This window comes from Rhagoletis pomonella, unplaced genomic scaffold (assembly GCF_013731165.1).
Source record: "Rhagoletis pomonella isolate Grant_MI unplaced genomic scaffold, Rhpom_1.0 Rhpom_scaffold_00002, whole genome shotgun sequence".
Classification (NCBI taxonomy): Eukaryota; Metazoa; Arthropoda; class Insecta; order Diptera; family Tephritidae; genus Rhagoletis; species Rhagoletis pomonella.
Window position 1 is genome coordinate 51,661,906 of NW_023458556.1, and position 18,016 is coordinate 51,679,921.

Genomic DNA, 18,016 nt, shown 5'->3' on the forward strand with positions numbered 1-18,016 from the left:
TAGTACCTTGAAATTCTAGCTCAATCATTTCATTCTGGCTGCTTTCCTGTGCTTAGAATATCTTGGGAGTATATTTTTCTTACACCTAAAACCGGCTATAGTAATTCTAACGCGCAAATCACGGTAATCAAATACAATTTTTATTAAGCATACAAAAACTGGTGAAATTATATTTATTTAAAAAAAAAATCTTAAAAATAGGCGTCTAAATAGCTGTGACATAATGAACCATGTTCAGAAAATTGCATTGTGTGGGTTCACTGAAGTTAAGTACATACCATTATTTTGCTAAGCAGACCAACTAGCCACACATCAAATACAATGCACGGCAGGGCAGCGCAGTGTACAGTTCACTATGCTAATTTACGATAACAATGCGGTCAAAATAAAATATTTATTCGCATAAAGCACACATGCCAACATCAAAATGCAGACATAAAGTAAGCATACTAATAACGCGCATATGCATTGCATGTTTTTGTTGTTCGATAGGTAGGTTCATGCATACAACATGTACATTGTGCATGTTCGATGACCGGATGGGTCAGTTAGCCAAAGCTACAAATTTCACTAATAATGCAATGCTGCTGCGACCAAAGGAAGGAAGTTGAACTATCGAAAATTTACGCTGTATTTCGCATTTATCGGCCTCAATTTTTTTTTTTTTTTTTTGGAGTTCGCTATTTATAGAACATAAATTACACGCAAAATTTCACGCTTGTATTTGGAAATTAGGCAGACAGCGTTTATTTAGCCATTCATGTGCGTCATTTTGCGTATTTCGACATTTATGTGGATTATTAGCGCGGCTGACCATTCTTCACAAGCACAAGCACGCATTAAGAAGCATATACATTAGGGTGGTACGAACGAAGAAAAGTTCGAATTTATACCCCTGTTATTTTTTCCAGAAACTCCAAAAAATCTATCTTCTATATACCATAATAAACATGAAAATTGTTTGTCTGTTTGTCTGTTTAAAATCACCAATCTCCGGAATTACTGAATGGACTTTCATGGGGCTTTAACTGGTTTATAGAGAGTGACCTCGGACGTAACCTAGGGTATACAAAAATTAGATCTGACACGAGGGCGTGGCACCTCCCATAGGCGTGACATTTTTAATGAGCTATATCTTAGAAACGATAAGTCTCATCCTATTTATTCCCACAGACCTTCAATTTTAATCTAGAAGTTTTCAGTATTCTCTGAGACTTTGCTTTGACATGTGATTATATGTCGCATGCTAACGAGTGGGATGTCCGACTAGTATTTACACCGCAGCAAAAAATTAGATTATTTTTCAGTAGAAAGAACGCGGTAGGAACATCAATGACCCCGTTTGAGCGGGAAAACTCTTTCTTCCAGTGGATTTGAACCTTGCAATACTTGCAGATATCTCACTGCTGGAAATTACATTAGGGGTATTCTCCAAATCTTGCAAAGCCATTGCACGTAGCACCGATTGCATGAATTGCATAACTTGCAAACACACCACAACAAAATACATGGGAAACAACATTTCCTATCGCTGCAAAATATGCAACGTCGAAACCCATATATATATTTTGCAAAATAGCATATCAAGATAAGTGCGACCCTGTGCTAGTTGTCACTTCTTTTTTTTGCTGTCTCTTGTTATTGTATTTGCTACATAATTTCGCTGCTTGCTACCCATGCATGCTATCACTTTGCTATGGAGTGCTCTCGTACTCTTCGAAATTTGGAATAGTATTTTTGCATATCATGCAATCCGTGCATCGTGCAAGACTTCGAGAATACCCCTATTATTTTTGTAATGGTCAAGGCAAAAGTTCCAATCAGGCGTTGCGAAGCAAGCCAGGCAGTTGCTAGTGCTTAAATAAACAGTAAGGTATAATTATTTCAAGTCTTCTGAACACAAGCAGAGTTTTCCGGTTTAACATATTGATTCTCAAGGTTTCGATACCATTTCTGCAACATTTTTTTTTTTTTTTAAATAAAATACATGGGAAACTTTAAGCGCTTTGAGCGACACCTAATTATTTTTTTAGATAAAAAAAGCTGGGGTATACTTTTTTTGGATATAGAACAATGCTAGAGTTTGAGAGCATTAAAATGTCGACTTAAATTTTTTCACATGCAATTTTGGACTACTCTAATGTACTTGCATTTTACGTATGTATGTATGTATTTGTACATTCCTGTACGTATGTTAAGCGGGCAATACAAAAAACGTATTAAGCAGCGGATATATGAAACACACTCAAAGGACAAAATATAATTATATGCACATACATATATACATATGCACATTTTTGTGCAGATGTATGAATACATAAACAGTTGACTGGCCGCTGTTATGGTTCATTGGCATCGTCGGTTAGTTGGTTAGTTGGTCCATTGAATGTTATGCCTATTGGCCTGAATGGTTAAGCGGTGCAGTGTTGATTGCTATGGGCAGTTGGTCTTACTATACGCTGTCTATACAATTGAGATCAATTCAGTTTGTTCAGTTATTTGTACTTACCAATATTCATGGCATGTGGTAAGCTGGTGGTTAGCTGTTTTGAAGAAATAAGCTTAATCATAAGAGCACACTATATTGCTATGCATAAAGCTAAACAATTTATGGTTGGCTACCAAATAATTTCAGTATATGACGCGTTGATATCGAAAAACGTGTTTAGCTAAAACAAATGCAGCAGGGAAGCATGTAACTCGCTCCTCTGCATAAGTATCTACACAGGCATTGTGTTTTGGAATGCATATTCGTACGACTTTGATACGATTCATTCGAAATACGCGTATGTGCCACGTCGTTTATTCGTGAAAACAAACGCATTATACATAATTCATCTAAAGAATGTCATGGCGTATGAGTAATAGTTAATTTCAATTTTATGGGTCTTGTCTCATGTTTTATTTATTTGATACTAGCCGGCCTCGTATACGCGATGCTTCGCCCCCGATGTGTAGGTATTAAATAAGATACGATTGGTAACTAAAGACCATATCGCTTCACTTGGTACCCCAGTTTTTAGTCCAAAAACGTAGAATATCTTATAATTTTTGAAAAGTGGCAACCCTTTTTGAGTAATACATTATTGAACATCTAAAATCCGAGCCCTTTTATTTGACACCTCATTTCTTGTAATCCAACGAACAATGCGGATCTAATAGTTTTTTAGACAGCTGGCAACCCTATAGGAATTTAGAGTACCAAAGATAATATTCCTATCGATACAGATTATACTTTAAAAATCTCGCAAAAATCAGTTCAGTAGTTTTTGAGATTAGCGTGGTCAAAATATCTAGACTTTCCTTTATACTATATATAGAAGATAGTAATTTTTAAACAGGTGGCAACCCTATTCAAAAAATTAAAGCTTTTGTACATGCGAAGCCCAGGCCCTTTCATTTGGTATCTGAATTTGTAATCCAACGAACGGCGAAAATCTCTTAATTTTTTAATAGGTGGCAACCCTACTTAGAAAAATAATACATTATTACACATGTGGAGGCTAAATCTTTTCGTTTGACAATGACGGTGCAGAATTGATGCCTACGCTTTTTATGATTGAATATAGTAATTTTATTAACATGTGGCAACCCTATAAAAAAAACATTAGTGATTTTCTAGAGGCCAATCCCTTTCATTTGACCCTCGTATTTTGTAGTCGAATGAACGGTGCGGATCTTATAGTTTTTTTTTGGCAGGTGGCAACCCTATTTAACTTCAAAGTAAAAAAAGTTCACTCTCCTGCCGATACAGAGTATATGAGAGAAAATCTCGTCAAAATCCGTTCAGAAGTTTTCGAGATTACGGCGTACAAAATTTCTCGACTTTCCTTTATACTAAATATGTATAGACTCCAAACTTGGAATAGTAATTATATGTGACACGTCAAGTTAAATGGGATCTACGCTCAGAAAAAAATATTTCGAGAAAAACGACTTTGAAGTTTACCAAGTTGATTTTGATGCTTCTGAACGCTTTAATGGATTGAAACTCATTACTCGGGGGTTTTTGGTGTCGCTGATTACGAATCCGATGTTCGTTTTTAAAAATTCAAAATGGCGGATCCAATATGGCGGAAAGAATTTAAAATTTGTTCGGATTCATGTGAAACTCAAAAATGTCCTTCGTTTTCCAAAATTCAAAATGGAGGATCCAATATGGTGGCTGAAATTTAAAAAAAAATTGGATTCACATATAAATTCATACTTAAAGGGTATCCTGGGGTCGTTGATTACGAATCAGATGAATTTCTGGATATGTATGTAAATTAGTATATATATGTATTAATGATATATATTAAAGTTGTTCTTACCAATTCTTATTATAGTTATAGTATTATACCAAGCATTTTTCTCAATGCAGTAGCTTCAAAGGAAATAAGTAAGGAAGTTTCAAGCGAATCCGATCAATTTTTAAAAAAAGTCATCCGCCATATTGGATCCGCCATTTTTAATTTTGAAAAACTAACATCGGATTCGTAATCAGCGACCCCGAAAACCCTGAGTAACGAGTTTCAAGCGAATTTGATTAATTTCAGAATAGTTTGTCAGATTTCATTTTTTGTGTACTTTTTTTGTGACAGTACCTAACTTTGAAGTGAAGTTGTGAAAAAACTAATGCAGCTAGAAAGCTGCGGTTTATTGCATTGGAAAGAGCGGCCCGTTTACTATAAGATCTATGAAAAAGTGAAAACCTATTTTTGTGACCGTAGGTCGCTTTTAACTTTACGTGTCACATATGGTTAAATGTCCCCATTATGTCGAGGAATGCTACTCGGTTCTATTTCTTAATTTCAAGTGATCTCATACTTTTGATGCTAAAGAATGGAGAACCATTTTTATATGGATCTTCCTTTACAGTATGTGCTAGCGTAACTATAGGCGGCATTTACAAAATTCTCAGAAGTGATTATGAAAAATTATGAAAGGCTTATTGCTCTAAAGTCGTCTGATTTAGTATCCGCGAGTCTTTTTATTTTCTAATCAAGTTATAGCTAATGTTTAAGTCATAAGTAAGATATCTTCAAAAAAAAAAACACGCAAAGCTTTAAATGTATAACTTTCTTAAGACAATAGATAAGCAGTATTTAATAATTTCCACTTTAATTTCTCTCTTCCACGATATAGCGCACCAGCAATCGCTCCGTACGCGATACAGCACGCTACAACAAAATACCAAGCAAGTCCAAAAACTCCAGAGGAGGCGGTGGAGGTGGACGCCGCAACGCAGCAGCAGCTAAACTACTAAAAACAGATGCCGAATCTAATTTGCCTGATAGCGCAGCTTATGATGAGGATGACGATGACGACGACGAAGAGGTCGATGATATTTATGATTATCACGATGATTGCGAAGAGATGAGTGTGGGGACGCCGTTGGATGAAGACGAATATGGTAATGAACGGCGTATGCCCACGGTAGACTTCAGGAATACGGCAACCACAGCAACAACAGCAGCACAAGTAATGCCCGCGATGAAGGATACAGCTACAAAGGACACAGCAACGCCGGCAATTCTGGGTGATATCGATGACATCGAATACTATTGCCGTGGCACAAAAGCCGCACTGCAGCCACCACAGCAGCAGCAGCAGCAGCAATCGCGACATCAGTCATTAACAAATGGCATTGGCGGCGCGTTTGATGCCAAAGTGCCCGCAACTACGGCGACAGTAAATGCAAATAGCGTTAAGGAAATGACTGAGCTGCAGCAAATTGTGCGACTCGCACGTAAATCGAGCAGTAATAGCAGTAGCCTCAACCGAAATGTGCCACCACGGCTGCCATTTTTGAAAGGAACCGAAAAGCAAGAGCAACAACAGGCGCAGCCTCAACAGCAGCAGCGACAACAACAACAACAACGCACAGCGTCAATTGATAAATTGAATACCACGACAGGCGACCGTGTGCTAAGCGCCAACGAAAGAACATAGAAGGACATCACGCTTGATGTGCGATGCACCGATGATGCGAGGTAATGCGAGGTGATGCGAACAAGCAAGTAACAAATTGCGTTTGTGATTTTGTATAAAGCGAAATAAGAAAAAAAGAAACGTTGTAAAAATTAGTAGCTAAAAGCTTTTTATTAGTAAAATGATTTATAAAAACGAACTAAAATCGAGATGTGTAAGCGAATGCAGGAGACTATACTAAACTATACTAAAAATGAAATGAGAATAATTTGAGGGAAACCTGCATATATATGCATATACATTCTCGTACATACATACATACATGCATAATAGTCTGCGCGCTGCGACGTGCAAGTGTATGCAAATTAGAAAAAGTAAGAATGTTAGAGCGTAAATTATAATTATGGTAACGTGTTCGAAAATGCAGTGGAAAAGAGAAGAAATCTGCAAAACATCACGAAAACGTCAAAATGCAAAGGAAAAAAAATCAATATGCCAAGCGTGCGCTGAAAATGAGCGGTTTGCGTTTTTGCTTTCGTTAAAAATAAACCAACCCAAGGGATGTTTGGTTTTTATTTTTTGCAACAACCCAGCATTGTACGAACTTTGGCGTCTATGAGAGCAAACAACATATCGCATACGTTCTTTACAAGTATCTTAACCCAAAAATACCAGTTTGTCAGAAAACGCAAAAACCACTTACTCTGCTCGACCACAAAATCCATTTTTCGTTGCTTGAATTTTTTTTTCAAAATATATGTATATTTAAAAGAAAGCAAAAACTAATCTGCTACTTGCATATCGATGTCTGAGTGGAAGATCGACCTATCTCGGCAACAACGCCCAATTTCAGAATTTGGTTGAAGAACTCCCTATTTTGGAACTTGATTGAAAAAAACGCTCTATCTCAGAATGCGGTTCAAAAAAGCCGTACCTCAGCACATTTTCAGTGTATTTTTGTTTGAGGTACGACGTTTTTGAACCGAATTCTGAGATAGGGTGTTCCTTAACAAAATTCTGTGTTAGGGTGTTTCTCAATAAAAGTCTGAAATAGGGCGTTGTTGAAAAATTTTTTGAGCTAGGCGTATGAGCGTTTTCGAACTGGTTGCCAAGATAGGTCGATCTTCCACTCGATCATCGATATGTATGCACTATATGAATGCAAAAGTAAGCAATACTAAAATTAACATCATTCTTTCTTGCGTTAAAATGCCACGGTCTGCAAAAAAAACTTTTCGTTGATGCATTTTGAGCGGACGTTTGGTATATTTCGATACTAAATATGTACAGTTTACATTAGTTTTATTTGCATTGAAAATGACTATGAATGAACACAGCTCTTATTTATTTTTTTTATTTTTTCTTTGCACTCTTCTACGATATGTCCATAACAATGTATACCTTAGAGTAAACTTATCTATCGAATCTCCACATTGATTGAAATACTTCTAAATCTCTAAAAAATATATAAACACATAGCGCACAGCTTGTACGCAAAAGTTTACGGTCAGCATTAAACAATAATTCGTTTCGATTTTTCAAACAACAATTCACTGCTTTCAATTTGTGTAATTTTATTTTATGTAAATGAGTATTTTAGTAAGCTATTTTGTAAAGAATAAATTCTATTTTTAAGCTAATTTACTCCAAAGCGGTTTATGTCTGTATTTAATTTGTCTATTTTATCAGATTTAATTTTTTATTTTTAAGACGATAAAAAAATCAAAATATCCTTTACAAATGTTCGCTACAACGCGACATCTTTATTGGGCATTGAAGTGACAATTCATGTCGTTACATTAAAATTTATTAAGAGTCGTTAAGTAAGTCTGTTTCCACATGACATTTTTTAAATGGCATACAGTTTGTCATTTTAATGCCCTACTGGAATTTCAGCAAAATTTATATATGTATTTATATTTACTACTCTCTACTTGTTTACGTGCATAACAACATACGTACATACATATATATTTAATAAAAGTTAAAAATTGTATTTTCAAGTATGTATGTAGGTAATTTTGTTTTATTATACCAATTTTCGTTTTTAATTAAAACAATTTTAAATTAAGTTTTATTATTTGCAAATTATGTTTAGTTTTTGTGTGTATGTAAATTGTTGAAAAAATTAAAAAAGAAAGCTTATTTATGCAAACAATTTAAAAGCGTATAAAAACTGAATCAAAATTATTTTTTTTAAAGCTTGAAATTTAGCAAACTTCAACCTTAACACTGCAAATTTTAAAAGTCTGTGGAAATTAATTATTTTAATTTTATACATTCGCATGGTCCTCAAAATATTAACTAATGGGCCACCCATTTTCTTTTTTTTTCTACGTACAAAATACAGACATCCACGAAACACTCAAAATTAAAAAAAATCAGGGGTTGGTACCAAGGTTGGAAAAAAATTATTGTTTGGATTCAAAAAAAAATTACTGAGCTGATTCATTTATAATTGTTTATTGTTTGTCATTTTTTTCTTTACATCATAATTATACTGACATAGGAAACATCATTCACGGTTTATTTGTTGGTTGGAAAGTGCTAGCTCCAGTGCTCTGTATTTGTTGTACGAACTGTCCGGAATTGCTTCCGTGGGGAATTATTCCTCCGAAACCACAATGAAAATTAAAAGTTTATCCAAAAAATATTCCAATTACAATGGGTAAATTCCAAGAGGAAAAAATTTTAATTTTTCGGCAGAAGAAAAGAAAGTAAAAGAATTTGATTGTTCGGACCCAAGACAAGTGAGAGAATCGGTTTAAAAATTTAAAAAGGGTTAATTTAGACCCTGCGGATCAGTAATGGCTAACAAATATAAATAACTTATGTTTAAAATTCCTTTAAAAAAACATCAATTAAATTTTAAGTCTGAAACACTGAAAATCCTTCTATTTTACATTTATGCACTCAAAAATTAATTTTGGGCAAAACATTTATTCTTTCATCCAGATTTGTTTGTGTTATAAAACATATACTTACATACTCTGCGCTTTCGTTTTCATCGAAAATTAAGCCGATATAAAATTCATAGAACTATTTAAAATTGTTACTGGTGTAAAGTAATTATGTTGAATTATGTAGATAAAAATTACAGCTTCTTTTTATCCTTTAAGTACTTTTTAACAGATTAATGAAATGCTCTCGAATTTCCACTAGGTATTTAAATGACAAAAAATTTGAGGCATTTAAAAAATACCATGTGGAAATTAATTTAATCACTATTTTTTAGCGCAAAAATATTTTTTAATGCCCAAGTTTTGTTGTTATTTGAGTATACAATTTAGTTAACACATACACACATATATATGTACATAGCCTGCAGTCCGGGGGAGTGACTACAGGACTGATGAATCGGTAGCCACCGGGTAAACTCCGTCGATTACCAACCGACTACTTGCAGTGTATTTCAGATAGTCCCTATTATTATCAGCACTAGTCCCTCATAATTCCCCTGCCAGTGGTTTCAACTGCCATTTTTAGCATTGGCGTGTTATTAGAAAAGGACCGGTCCACTCAACGCTGTCCATAAGGTAGTCCTGGACTAGTCCAATTTTGGAAACTTTTTTTCGTTGCAGTACGATTGCCTTCTGCACTTCACAGATGCTTCTTCATATTTCGGAACACAAAAAAAAAAGATTCAGGGTGTTGATTCAAACTCAACATTTGAAAGCACATTTACATGCCAGGCTTTAGTTGAGTGCGCAAAGATGCTTGCCACAATTTGTTGGTTTCCAATTACATTGCAGGCAACATGAAAATGAATTTTTTCGAAAGTCCGTAAAGTTTTGGGTGAACAGTTTTCATATCCTTCCAAGCGTTGATGATATTATTCAGCTTTAATTCTAGGACTTGACAAATTAAATAAAGACTCATTTCATCTTGTGGGTGACCCAAATCATCATCTTTTCGCTTTTGTTTGTGTACAAGCGATTTATGAGGGGCCCAAAGATCGAATTTATTTCCTACTGATTCTAGTGATGATTCGCTACCCATTTCCATAAGATCATCTTCGCACATTATTTCATTTCTTTACTGAGGCCAATGGTAACGAATATTTGAAATGAATTTTATCTAAACCTCGGGTCCAGTGAAGTTGATGCAATCTAGCAAAAAAGAATGTATGATGGATGGATTTTACAGTCGGTTCTTAAAGTATGATATATCGATGTTGCTGCCTTGAGGGCTAAACCTTCGTTATTCAAAGTTCATTGACATCACGCACCCCGTTCTAGTACTTACCCACAAGACTTCAGTTCCTACCAATATCAGTAAACTGAAGCTTTCTAAAAATCATTAAAATTTTGTTAAGGACGTGTTTTGATTATTGCAGTAGAACTCTCTCTTAACTCACGGAGAATAACGCTTAAGCGATAGCTATCGAACAGAAACAAATTTGTGTAGTTCCCGGGACGTTTTAGGTAGACCCTAATATATTTAAAAGGCACTAGGTTCACTTGAGCCGAGTTTAAAAAACAGTGAAGAATAGTTTTCGTTCGAATACCATAATTTGTAGACTAAAACGGACTCAAGATATTCATGCAAAATAAAAATCTTGCTAAATTAATTATTGCATACTTTCAGGCAGTACATCCAATGTAAAATAGTTCCAACGTACTACTCAAATTACAATTTTTCTTCGTGAATATTAAATGGCTTAAATGGATACATAATCGAAGAATGTGTTAATTTAAATTTCTGGTTTACTCAGCATAAATTTGCATATTTTTCTATTATTTGTGGTTATTACGTTAATGTATATTTTCGATTGCGCAGTGATAACAAAATTATTTAAATCTTCCTGCTTCAGTGCACTGTTTTGCAATGACATTAGGAAAACTTTAAAAATTACCCAATTGAGAATACAATTGAAAAAAAGATCTTTTAATTACGCATGAAATCGAATTATCGCTTTTTTATACCTAAATACGCAGTTGATTATGTAAATTAAAATCATTTGTGTAAATAATTAGCAAAAGTAAAATAATAGCAAAAAATTATGAAAAATGTTGTGTAAATAATGTAAAAATTAGAATAGAATGAAAATAAAAATAATATACATAAAATGATAAACTACCGTAAAACCACGAAAAAATAAATCAAAAAAAAAGAAAAATGTGAATCAAGTAAGGAAAACTTAATTACCGTAGTTAGCGTAAAATTAAATAAATTTTCAACTAATTAAGTAACTAAAATTTGACGTAATATAAACGTAGACATACATATACAAATGAAAATAAATTTAAATATAAACGAGTATAAAAGAAAATTATGTACGCATATTCATAAATGTTGTAAATTAAATGTAAATAAATGGTAAATGTTAAAATAAATAAAATTACACACAAAAAAAAACAAAATTGGAATCATTTAAAAAGCGGAAATCTAAAATGTGAGTGTATTTGTGTGTATGACTCGTATTAAAGTTTGGTTTTTAACTAGTAGATATATGTATGTACATATATATATACGTATCTACTATAATTTTTCCATGTATTTAGTATGTATTAAAAATTCTCACCAAACATGTTCACTAACACTTACTGAATATTTACTAATAAATTTAATAAAATACAAATGCAATTAGCAGAACCACAGTATAGGAAAAAAAATAATTGCACTCAACGTGCATGAAGTTTCGTTCAAAGTCCAACAGTCGCCACGAATTTTGACAAAAAGTGAAATTCACGCGAAAAGAAATATTTTAATAGCAACATAGTTGAATTTCATAATTTTTATACTTAATTGCACATTTAGCATGCCAATCACACATAAGTCCTTGCATCTGTTTGTGAGTACAAATGCAAGTCGACTGCGTATCATATTTGAATAATTGTGTTTTAAATTTAGTAATAAATAATAATAATAATAATAATAGATTAGCGCTTGCACATACGTTAGTGTTTGGCCGAGCTTCTCCTCCGATTTGTGGCGTGCGCCTTGATGTTGTCACACAAATGGGAGGGACCTACAGTTTTGCGCCGACTCCGAACGGCGATTGTGTTTTCATAAAATGCACTCGGAGGTTTGCCATTGCCTGCCTAGGGGTGACCGTCTTTCTAAATTTTTTTGCAATGTTACTTTGACCAGGGTTTGAACTCAGGCACTGCGGAGTGGAAGCGCGCACTGCTTACCACTACACCACAGCAGTAGTGGTGTGCTCATAATTAGTAAGTTTCTTGCATACGCGGAAGCAAAAATTATATTTAGTCCTATAGTGTAGTAGTCCACGAACTCGAGCCTCTTCACATAACCATAGAGCAAGTACCCAAAAGAACTCTGCTTAGCTTTTCTAGAGAGGGGTGTGGAAAAGGAATGGAAATATCCCGTAGCAATATGGAGAAGCTAGGGTCCTCGCTCCCGCTTGCTCTGTTCACCAGAGATGACATTGGAAAAACCATAGTATTTGAGAAGAGATTCAAGATATAGTTATGCAGCAAGGCAATCTGGAGGGACCCCGCCTACGAGGGATTACTTCAGAATTGCACAATGCACTGGTACACAGATGATTCCAAGACTCTAGAAGGAGTTGGGGCTGGAGTCCTTGGTCCCAGAACAAGAATCTTTGTTCCTATTGGGAAATATCCGAGCATCTTCCAACGCATGTTTAAGAGAATTTTATGTAGTTTTCGAATATATATGTAATTAGATCTTTTCGCGCGACTTTGCAAATATATGTAATTTTCGATTTTCAGCTTCTTTTTGCATTATTTTGCGAAAAGAATTTTTCGAACAATTGAAAAATCACACCGAGCGCTGGGAGCCAGGAGAATATTTACGCCTATGTAATGTTTAAGTAAAACCATTGTTTTCTGAGAGTAAACAGCAAGAAAAAAAATTTACCGAAATTCCATCACATATAATTACCGAACCCATATTTTTTCGAGTTGTAGACATTCTAGTCAACCAATCTTCCCCATATTTTATATTTAAGGTATTCTAATAGAAGAGAGTTTACAAAGTAAATTTCATCGAAATCGGATGAAATTTAATGTTTCCGCCCACAAGTGTCCTCTAAGTAAAATTAGAGTGCATGTCAAGTTTCAACAAAATCGGTGTAGGTTAACTATTATTTCCACCTCCATATAGTCGAAACACTGTGCAGCGTCTGACTAAAACTGGTACGATGGGGAGTGTCAAGAAGCTGCAGAGAAAATGACGCCGCCTACTGGGTCACACTATATGTGCTATTTGCGACCGCTATAGGGATCTGAAGAGGGAAGCGAGACAAAATTTTACCAGAGAGTTAGGCGACTTATGGAAGGTTTCAAGACCAGGGCGTACTCCTGTAAGAACAACAATGGCGACCTAGTTACCGATGTTCAGAACGTACATAAATTACTGAATGGTCGCAGCACAGAAAAAGCTTTGGAGAAGACGAGCTCGACACGGTTTTGTTCTAAAGCACATATTACGGTGCAAAAAGAACAGCACTGCATAGAGAAATTGCAAAAGTTGGACAACGAGTGGCAAAAATTTCAAAAGAGTAAGTATGTAAGAGTAAGTAAGTCTGATGGAAGCTGTCTGTCTATGAATTCGTAATAAGCTGACACAAGTTTATCGAAAGCAGCCTAAACAGTTGTTCCCTTGTGTACGTACTATTAAAATTTGTGTATAACGATTTTTGGGTCATCTAAGACTTAATACGGAAGCTCTAAATGACCACCAATCCGGCTCAAACTTTATATTTTATAGTTTTGCAACCAATTTCACATCTTTAGGTCGTGTAATCTGCTATGATTTTCGAACTTGAAAATTGGGACGGACAATTTCCAACAAATCTGCATTAGCACAATGATGGTAAATTTTTAAAAAACCTATTCGTGCTTGAAGACAGCTGTAGATGAAAACCTTCTCGATTGATGGAGAACTAAACTAAAGTAGAGTTTGGAGTGAGCAATTGTTCGGTGAAGCCGGCCTTATATACGATCATCTAGGAAATCACCTCAGAGGCGAAAAGGCGGAAAAAAATATTTTGTATGAAATATAGAATACCTATTTTGTAGTTTGATTACACTGGATCACGAATTTTAATTTTGGTTTGGTTCTCCTGACGCCACTACCTGAGAAATTAAATAATTAATCATTCCAGATTTTTTGTTTTTTTGATGAAAAATGGAAAAATTTAAACTTTCACAGAGAAAATATAAAATAAATCAAGCTACCAACGAAGAAAATCGATAGATAAATACGATAGTAATGATTGGTCAAATGAAAATGCCCAAGAATGTTTTGTGCGAAATATGAGCAGAAAAGAGTGTTACTCATACGCCGCGTACACCTGAGTTGGTAAAGAGTATGCATTGAAAGCAAGAGGTGTCAGAAATGATTAGATAATTTCTCAGAAACTATCTGGGATAGCAAAAAGTGATGTATATACGGTTTATGGAGAATTGTATAAGCTTTAATTTCCCGTTTCTCGATCCGTATTAGGATTATTCAAATGGTTCGAAAGATATACGTGATTAAGTAAAACCACTATTTTTTAAGCTGAACAACGATAAAATGCAAATATCTCGATAAGTTAGAAAATAATATATCTTGATTTCCGAGATCACCGAGCAATTCCACATCGGAATTGGATAGTGGCATCTATATAACATTTTTGCTGTAAACCAGTGTTAGGTATTAGATTATTGCATTGTAAAGATGTAACAATGATTCAATGCAGCGTTGACGTTTTCAATTCGTTTAATTACCCAAAGAGAAGTATAAATTACCCACAAATCAACATTTTTTAGTACTTAAAATCAATTAAAGTGAGACACAACTAAAGACCATATGAGCATTTCAACAGAATAGTCAACCAGGACCGAGAACTAAAATGAACAATCAATTGTATGGGAGCTATAGGTTATAGTGAACCGATTTTGATGGTTCGGACAAATTATTAATATAATTTAAAAATACACTCGCTTTATAAATTTCAGTCGGATATCTCGAAAACTTAGGATAGCTCGACGGTCTGATCATTTTGGAAAACATTATGTGAGTATTTTCTTCACTTCCACTTCATGTTCATAGAAGGCATCAAAATGATGGTACTTAAGCTTATAAATAAAAAACTAATAGATATTTCAATGCGCAATTAGTTAGGAGGAAGTACCTTTATTTCACTTTAATATAAAATTGATCGCTTTAGAATATTCGGTGCCATATCGCAGTTTTTTGCATTATTGAATTTGCAGCCAAAAGCGACTTCTATTCTATCTTATTATTCGCACGTTCGCGACCGCTTGTTTGCTGCTAACATATTGAAAAATAAAAATAGAAAGATCATCCCTTTTGCTCCAAAGATACATATGCTTAGCAAAATGCTATTGAAACATAAAAACAAATTAATACAAATTTATGTTTTTATTGTTTTTTGAACTTCAAAATTGTACGAACGTACGGTTCACGACCGTTAGAAATACCCATATGTGTATAATCAATATGCCGCATGCCATGGCGAATGAGTTATCCATTAACATCAACATTTCGATGGCTGAGTGGAAGATCGACCTATCTCGGCAGCCAGTTCGAAAACGCTCTTTCTCAAAAAACTTTTCAAGAACGCCCTACTTCAGAATTTAATTGACAAACACCTCATCTCAAAATTCGGTTCAAAAACGCCCTATCTCACTTCAAAATGTATTGAAAATATGCTGATATAGGGCGTTTTTGAATCGACAGTTGAGATAGGGCGTTTTTGAAACGAGTTCTGAAATAGGGCGTTCTTGAAAAGTTTTTTGAGATAGAGCTTTTTCGAACTGGCTGCCGAGATAGGTCGATCTTCCACTCAGCCATCGATTTAGTCCGATTCAAAGAGAACTTTTAAGTCGACATATCTATTCTGTTTATTAATTTATTGTTATACTTTCAAAAAAGAAATCACTTGCTGAAATGTTTAATTTTATTAAGGTTAAGCTATACATATCTAGTGGTGTAGAAATTGAACTAAATATTAGAATTAATAGGCTAAACAGCTAATCTAGGTTGACAGAACGTTAAGAGAATGTATAGTATTCCAAAATATCATTTCAGCGTAATATTACCTACACTTTATAATTACGCAAATTTTTATACCTCTTGCGATAGTATAGCTCAAAAAATCTGCTGGACGAGACACCCTGATGTACATGCATTCAGCACAACCCAACAAAACATTCATCAAAAACTTAAGCGGTTGCATTTGACAAACAAAAAAGTTAATGTACCCTGAAAAATTTAAAAGATTAAAGCGGATAGTTGGACGTATTTACATGTGAACACATGCAGAGGTTTAACTTTGAAGTAAATTTTTTTAGCTGCCCGTGACATGTATAGCAAGGATGTTCACAGCAAATAATGGGATTTGTATTGTATGTAGGGATGGATATTTTAAATTTAAGTAAGCAAGAGCGAAACATTGTAATGACTACGATGTTGAATGTCATCAATGCAAATTGAACAGCGTAATAAACTGAAGTAGAGCAAACTGGATTGGCAGAAGATATAAAACAATGTAGCTGTAAAAAAAAACATTACCGAGGTTACAACAGCAAATTGGCAACAATTGCAGGCGTAAGTCCACCTGCACACTAAGTTAGCTGATTCCCTTTAAACATACATATGAACACATGTATTTACATACATATTTGCATACATATGTATACATATACCAACGTACATGTCAATGGATTTGCATAGGCACGCGCTTGCAATACTCCTTTCTGCGCGCAATCACAAATACAATTGACATTGAAATGACATTTTTATGTGGCATGACAATCAATTTGCATAGTAAGTAGGCGTAACGTGGCATTTTAATGGAAAAATGGACAGGCGAACGACAGACTAGTAGGCAGAAACAATCATTTGGACAGGCATTCATTCAGCTACAACGGTATTCTGTTGAGAAGCATGCCACAGTGGGCTGCCCCTGTTTTGTCAACATGGCTATGTATGTATTGACACGCAACCAGTCGGATTGAGGGACAGAAATACATGCATACACATGCACACACATACATACATATAACATAGACAATGATGTAAACAATCAAACATTGTTCAACAACAAATCGAAAGGCGGCTGAAAAAACAAAGTACGCAAATGAAATGTGCATACATACATATATACATATGTAAGAATGTAGCTTCGACACAGGATTGAAACCTTCGTTCATTATCCTCACTGCCATTTGCCACCCACAAGAAGAAAATGCTAATTTCATTCACAGAATGGGCGGTAGAGTGGGTGTAAGCGAGAATTGGCAGATTTGATTACACGCTTCAATTGCAGTTGAAAAGTGTCAAGCAGCGTGCGGATAGCACTTAATTTGATTGTTGTGGTGAAAAAATTTGGGAACGCAATAAGGGGTTGGCTATACAAAAAGGAACTTAGGTGGCTAATTGGAACAAACACTTTTTATAGACTATGAAGTACTGACTATGGCCTACACCTGGAATTTTTACATCACCCCATTGGTCTAAAATTTCCTAAAATTTGAATTTTATTTATACATTCAAAGTATAGTTCTTTGGTTGTAGTACACAAAATGAAGGGTACACCACGTGGTAACACCTTACGATGGAAAAAGGAAACCATACGAACCCGGAAAACTTTGATTTTGTGATTTTGTAGCATTTTAATAGTTTGCTTAAGAGGAAACTGCAAATATCTCCGCTTCACAAGAATTGCGACGAACGGGGAAAGGAAGAGCTTGAGAACTATCGATGAAATTATCGATAAAAATAATTTCCTAATTCTAAAATGTATGATTCGGCAACGCCTCCAGTCCTTGCACCAAATAATCTTTGCTCCACACAAGCCTGCGGTATCCCGTAGGGGCCCAAAATAGCCCTGAAAACGTTCCTCACGCTAGAAAAATGGGTAATAGGGTGCGAATATAATCCACTTTTGGATCGTAAATATGTTTTTATTTATGCCCGAAACAGCCCGGGCTTTCTCCGTTCTCTGTAGTTTCATTACATTAGAAAATAAATTTTAAATTAAAAATACAACTAAAGTTTCAGAGAATGTAGGTACTTCCTGATTTTTTTTAGCTATATAAGATAAATGTACATAAACTCGTTGTTTTTCTTTCAGATTTTCGCATATGAAGGCTCAGCAAAT

At 34.8% G+C, this 18,016-nt stretch overlaps 2 protein-coding genes across 7 annotated transcripts in view; both read left to right on the forward strand.

Annotated features, from left to right (window-relative positions):
• LOC118733783 (furin-like protease 2) overlaps nt 1-7,919 on the forward strand; it is a 742,634-nt gene extending 734,715 nt beyond the window's left edge. For all 6 annotated transcript variants that reach the window (XM_036463341.1, XM_036463345.1, XM_036463343.1 and 3 more), the window contains one exon: nt 5,128-7,919. In XM_036463341.1, coding sequence (XP_036319234.1) covers nt 5,128-5,934 — 807 coding nt within the window. In that variant the 3' untranslated portion in view covers nt 5,935-7,919. The remainder of the gene's footprint in view (nt 1-5,127) is intronic.
• LOC118733785 (mucin-19-like) overlaps nt 5,865-18,016 on the forward strand; it is a 106,241-nt gene continuing 94,089 nt past the window's right edge. The window contains exon 1 of the mRNA XM_036463349.1: nt 5,865-5,975. Within this exon, the coding sequence (XP_036319242.1) occupies nt 5,951-5,975 (25 nt within the window). The 5' untranslated portion in view covers nt 5,865-5,950. The remainder of the gene's footprint in view (nt 5,976-18,016) is intronic.